The sequence below is a fragment of the Asterias rubens genome, chromosome 13, assembly GCF_902459465.1.
Source record: "Asterias rubens chromosome 13, eAstRub1.3, whole genome shotgun sequence".
Taxonomy (NCBI): domain Eukaryota; kingdom Metazoa; phylum Echinodermata; class Asteroidea; order Forcipulatida; family Asteriidae; genus Asterias; species Asterias rubens.
The window spans coordinates 178,480-184,913 of record NC_047074.1 but is presented as its reverse complement, the minus strand read 5'-3'; the positions used below and the strand labels follow the sequence as shown (position 1 = coordinate 184,913).

General features: G+C 35.3%; 2 protein-coding genes across 2 annotated transcripts; both read right to left on the bottom strand.

The window, feature by feature from the left end:
- Positions 1 to 792: 792 nt before the first annotated feature.
- LOC117299021 (trafficking protein particle complex subunit 1-like) lies at positions 793 to 3,696 on the bottom strand. The gene is made up of 5 exons (XM_033782440.1): positions 3,573 to 3,696; positions 2,922 to 3,031; positions 2,568 to 2,638; positions 1,955 to 2,093; positions 793 to 1,626 (listed from the first exon to the last, which is right to left on the bottom strand). The coding sequence occupies exons 2-5, from the start codon at positions 3,018 to 3,020 to the stop codon at positions 1,501 to 1,503; spliced, it is 435 nt and encodes a 144-aa protein (XP_033638331.1). The 5' UTR covers positions 3,021 to 3,031; positions 3,573 to 3,696; the 3' UTR covers positions 793 to 1,500.
- A 492-nt stretch (positions 3,697 to 4,188) lies between these two features.
- LOC117298661 (gastrula zinc finger protein XlCGF7.1-like) lies at positions 4,189 to 5,917 on the bottom strand. Its single transcript, XM_033781980.1, has 2 exons — positions 5,806 to 5,917; positions 4,189 to 5,500 (listed from the first exon to the last, which is right to left on the bottom strand). The coding sequence occupies exon 2, from the start codon at positions 5,486 to 5,488 to the stop codon at positions 4,574 to 4,576; it is 915 nt and encodes a 304-aa protein (XP_033637871.1). The 5' UTR covers positions 5,489 to 5,500; positions 5,806 to 5,917; the 3' UTR covers positions 4,189 to 4,573.
- Between the last annotated feature and the right edge of the window lie 517 nt (positions 5,918 to 6,434).

Here is a 6,434-nt window from a genome sequence, read left to right as displayed (position 1 = left end):
GGTATACATTTCCAACTCTTGTTTTTGCATCAAAGTTTCAAGGTAAATCAAAACCATCAAATAACCCTTCAAAACAAACAAACAAACAAACAAACACCCAACAAACAAACAAGCAATGAGCCAGACAAACAAACACCGATGGCAAAAAGTCATGCAATGAATGAAACAAAAACTTTGCATTCATTTCATTAGTATTTAGTCATTTTAATAAAATGGTTGTTAAACTTGAAGTTGAATTAAGACAATACAAAGACACAACTCAGTAAATAAACACTGATCCGACAAGTTTATATCCTATACCCACCGATGTCTAGTTTAGTTTGACAATACATCAGGCCAAAGAGCAAGCCCAGGTCCTGTCCCTATCTCTTTTAAATTTTAACCCAATTCTTTTGGTATTGCACTGAGTGATTTCTGATAACCAGTTTCTTATTTATTTATAAATACATTGTACGGTTAGTATCTTCTGAAATAATTATAGACCTTTCTATTGTAACATCACAGTCCAAGTTGTTGACAACCAAGGTTGGTCAACTATGGGAAGCCATAGATGCAAAGTAAAAACAGATAGCCACAGTTTGTAACAATGTCACTGGATGTTCAAAAATAGTATTGATTTTGTTGGAAACTGGGTCTTGTAAACACGAAGAGCTAAATCACAGGGGGTTCATTTATATAGAAAGACTGTTTTTCATTCAAGCCACTGTTTGGTGACACTGATTTGATTTGAAGAAAAACAATATGGCTGCAGCCGCTGCACTATTATGAAGAAAATACAAAGGGGCAAGCTTATACGGCCATATCTCACAATTTAATTCTCCACATTATGAATGACTAAATATGGGACTTATGGGTAACTCAGGACTAGTAAACTAGATACACAAGCGGCTTTGTAAACAGCAAGTTCAATGTGCCTTATGAGAAAGGCAAAGTATATGAATAAACATCATGCTTCACAACTAGAGGGCGCTATTTAGAATTAAATGGGGTTAGAACCAGGCATGATACTTCTTCTTTGGGAACAAAATAAGAAAATGTTGTTGAGTACCAGGGCTAGCCTACATATTATACTCATGGTTTAGGCTTTAAATAGACATTTCAGACTTTGTAATCATAATTTTTCTGAATTTTAACAAAGGCTAAGAAAATCAGAAATCAAACTGAAGTAGGAAGAATATCATGCCTGTTAGAACAAGGATAATTTGATTTCTATGAAATGTTAAACAAATGTTATCATTTTATTATCAATATCTGTATTATGTACTGTATGGAAATGGACAGAATGAAAAAAACAAGTTTACTTTTTGTTTATAGATAATTCTTAAAACCAGTTTCATTTGACAGCTGGCAGAGTGAGGCTGTGAATAAAACGTCTTAGAGTCAATCAGTAAAATGTTTATAAAAACAAGAAATAATAATTGTATCTGCCTCACCTACCTAGTCTCCTTTCTACCCCTTTCTGCTAATTGTTTATGTATCCCGGGTTTTTGCAAAAAGATTTCATGTTGATCTTATAAAGAACGGTAGACCTCTGATGTAGCTGTCTAGTTTGGTCTTGAAGATATGACTGTCGATTGGTTGGCCAAGTTTGCTTAGAGGATTCCTCACAACATGTTCAACAAACAGCTGCAACAAAACAGAATAGAAGTTTATTTCATACAGCTAGTTTCATTTTCTGTAAAACTGTTACTGAATATGCAACTTATAGATATATGTACTTTGTCATTGATTGACATGGTACCCCCTTGCAGTGGATGTTGAATGAGAGAAGATGGGCACTACAGGTCTATGTCTTGACTACAAGTAACATAAGTAACAAATCAATGGTTTAGCATGTCCAATGGGTGTCCCCCCACCCCTCTTAATGGTTTCAAAAATAAAACATACTGAACCTTGTTGAACCTTCAGATAATAACAAAATTTTGATGTTTATTCCTAAATATTTTCAACTTACTGCACTGTAGATATATTGAAGTTCATCTTTAATTGATATCACATTAAGGCTTGTATTCATTACAAACTTCAGACCACTTGCTGTCTCATGGAAGTGTAGTTTGTATGCGCTGGTACAGAAACTTGTAAACCCATCCTTGCTGAGAATGGTAAAAACAAGCAGTTAAGGAATCATAATGGGAAAGTTGTACTTAGAATAGAATGCCCTTTAATCCCAAAGCAGGAAATCAATTTATCGATACCCTTACATTACATCCATGGTTTTAATTTTAAAGTAAAATTACATCCTTCTCAGATGGTGACCCTAAATTCATCAAAAGAGTTGATTTTGCTTTATTCAATAAGACTTTTATCCTGAAGACAATCAGGTCATACTGATCGAAACTTTGGGTTGTCAAACACCGATTCTTTTGAGAACCAACACTTCTCAAAAGAGATTTACACATGCCGCTAACACAAACCTCACCTAATTATACTCACCCCATGAAAAGTTTCAACTTACTACTCAATAAGACTGAGAACTGTCCTAAGAATTCAGGGTTGGGTTTGGTGTCGTTATAAAATTATAATTGATTGAGCTGAGAACCAGTTACTGGTTTGGTTAAAAAGGATACAAATCCACCGGTGCCATGCGACTGACAAATGACTTGATGGAGAATATCATTCCATACATCAACTTAAACTCCTATGAGAAGAGAAAGACAGATACAACATTAAAAGCTTTGAATTGGATTTAATTGGAGACATGAAGTTGCAATAACGTAGCCCTCCTCACCGCGGTCCCTCCTCCTGCCGTGAAATACATGGACTGGCCTGTCACCTTTAGAGACTGTTAGGCTGTATTCATCATCATAAGTTTTCTAAACAATTAAAATACTCTATCTATTCAATTAATAATTAGCGCATTTTCAGAAGATTTTTGTATTTGAACAGAGTAAAATGTTGACAGTATTTTGATGTAAACAAACCTCTTCCTGAGATAGCCCAGAGTGTTTATGCCGATTCCATTCCTGGTAGAACAAACACACACCGTTACGGTCAAAGATGTAGAGGTTAAATACCGTCATTTTGTTTATATCTGCAAAGGATTCAACAAAAATTAAATTGAAGATCAGGTTTTACTTTTATAATAAAGTACACCAAAATTAATAGTAAGTCAAGAAAATTGTGAGATTTGTGTTCGTTTGTTTTCAAATTCAAGTCATAACTAACTTGATTGAACTTGAATAGATTTCTGTACCATGCCAGTGCCACCACCTTTTCACTAATTTTTACCATGGTTTACCAAAACTTCCAACAAAACAAAAGCAAAATCTCACTTGAGTAAATGAGATACTAATTTATTTCATAACAAATGAAAAAGTAGTGGCAGCATACGTACATTTTCCCGAAGATCGTAACACTCCTCCTCCCGACCCTGTGATGGTCCCTGTCGCTAGTTTACCCCCTTAATGTTTTTTATTTTTTATAGCCAGACCCCGCCCCCAAAATAAGAAAAAGAAATATTAGGGCTAAGAAAAACTAAAAAACTAAAAGAGTCTACAAAAAGGATGTACAACAAACATTGATTCATTTCATTTGAAAAAGTGATCACTGTACCACTTACTTGTAATACTTACCGTGATGTAAAATACAAACGATCACATTGCCATCTGACTAGTCGTGAGTCTCAAGAAAATGATTTTTTACTTGAAATTTACTCCCAGCAAATCATGAACTCTACGGTCAGAACGCCCGTACAACAATAATACAAGCGTAAACAGGTAGACGTCACTGACTTTGCAAGTACTTCACTGCACCAGTCTAACAAAGAAAACTATCAAGTGAGGGCGCTAGACGACAAACCACAAAACACACCCGACCCCGCCCACTTTATAAAATAATTAGTTGTTTACAAACATTGATCACCAATTTTGCACCGAAGGGGCCCCGAGTAGCTAAAGTATGTATTTAAATAGGCTTGGCAAAGTGTGCCCTTTTATTTGGCGAAACATTAAAACTGTTTTCACACAGTAAAAGATTACCCCCATCCTCCCTTTTTTGGTAAATTAGTAATTTATGTATTTAGTTTTCTGGTTGACAACATTCTCTGTTTGTCAACATTGTTTTAGAGAAAATAAAAAAAACATTCTATGAAGTTACTGGACTCAAGATTTTTTGACCTATTGGAGACAAATCGGGGGCAAAAAAATTACACTTGTAAACTTCTTAATTATTTATTTTACAAAGGTTTTATTTATTTGCAAAGCAGATATAATTCGCAGGATTTTGTAAAACGTTAAACTCGGCAAGCTAGACACAACATTTTTAATTTTCAAGAACTTCAAGTTCATGATACTGTATTCTTCCCCAAAGCCACCATTTTTAAGTTTGGATCATTGCCAGATTTTACTTGAGTAGTTGGTATGTATTCGTTTCTATACAATGAAGCCAACAATCTTGCAATTAGTTATGACCCATTGTAAGTTTCTAAAAAAATAAAGTGCACAGTAAATTATTTATTTTATACACTATATACAGGCAGCTACATGTTTTAACAGGATGTAGACTTTCGGTGATTATTGTTTGTTACATGTAATGTTACTAGCAAAACATGTTCACAAAGATAATCATATGAAGATTATTCTGCATGTTCTTGGGCTGTTTTTCTTGGAGAAATAGTTAACAAAAATTGGGCAAACAAGTTTCTCCTGTCAAATGCAGAATCATGAACTTTCTGATGCAGTCTTAGATTATAGTTTTCTGCAAATGATTTGCCACACTCTTTACAAAAAAAAGGTTTATCCTCCGGGTGTATTGAGAGATGATGTCGCCTTAAGTAATATCTTACTTTGAAGGATTTACCGCATGTTCCACAAACAAATAACTTCTCTCCATTGTGGATTAGTTGATGCTCTCGTAATTTGTTGTTTCGGGAAAATGCCTTGCCGCATTTATCACAAACAAATGGTTTGTTGCCAGAATGTATCGTTCCATGGTCCTTGAGGTTTCTTTTCAAGGCAAAAGATTTACCACAAATTTCACAAGGAAATGGTCTTTCACCAGTATGGACTCTTTGATGACATTTTAGGCGACTTTGTCGAGCGAATGATTTTCCGCAGATGTCACAAACCCAAACTTCTACGTCGGTGTGAAGCTTTCGATGTCCTTTGAGTTTTTGTTCGTTTGGAAAAAATTTCCCACAAATGTCACATTCGAAGGGTTTTTCTTCAATATGACCAGTTTGGTGACGTTTTAAACTCTGCTTTTGTGAGAATGATCTTCCGCATATCTCGCAAACAAATGGCTGCTCTCCAGTGTGAGTTCTAAAATGCTGCTTCAGATTGCCTCTACGTGTGAATTGTTTGTTGCAAAAGCTACAGGCAAATTTCTTTTGGTTTTTCTTCAGTTGCTGCTTGTTTTGAGAGTTACTGTTCGAGTGTTGTTCACACTCAGTTTGATCATTGCTCCCCCCATGTTTGGAGTCACAAGTGATGAGGTCATGTTGCTTGAAGATCAGAGAGTCTTGGATTGAAGATGCTGAAGTTTCCATCATCGAAAAATCCCTCTGCATAAATTGAAACATGTAAATAAAATAGAAAAAATGTTGTAAGAAATGTTACTCAAAAACAAAGGATAACAAAAAAACAACCAAAAGAAAATCAATAATAATTATTAATAGTCATAGTGTAAACAATACTGTTTCAATTGGAAAAGTTTCCGTATGGCACCACCACTTTTTCATTCGAAATAAAACAATATAGTATCTAATTTACCTGATTGATATATCCCTTTTTGTAAAAATGAGTGAAAAAGTGGTGGCGCCATACGGAAAGTTATCCTACACCTTCCCTCTGAAAACTAAAAACTTACCCAGTATTAATTAGCCAATTTGGTTGCGCGTTGACAAACAAAGAGCAAGTTGTCGATGCTCTTTTTTTCAATTCTGACATTTCGATCAGTTGATTTTTAGATCAATTGATTGGTCGACTCGACCTATGTCAACACTAAAAGCGCCGAGTGAGGGCGCTCGACTAAAACACTGGACACACAGCACGGGGGTGCACCCACTAAACTCCTTTGCACCAATCGCTAATAAATGCTTAATATTCCAAACACTATAATACAAATACTACTTCAGTCTGCCAGCCTCTTAAAAAACAATCCAATTTGTTTTATGACAACCTATCTGCAGATTTCTTTTCAATTTTTGGCAGGTCAGCCGTTTGGACTTGTTGCTACCCCCAGAAAGTAGTACCCCCTGAAAATAAACTTTTTTCCCCAAACACAAATCGATTTGCTGCATATAATTATGCACATCCCTTCTTCCATTTCCTCTCAAGGTTATTGGGACCAACTTTGAAACCTAAATTTAACCAAAGTCTCCTCAAACATTGAGGTAAAGAACCGTAGGCTGTGATATAGTGTATTGCACCCACACAGACAGGTAGAGAACCGATGAACAGGTGAGTAGCAACATCATTTTTATCAGAATACTTTAT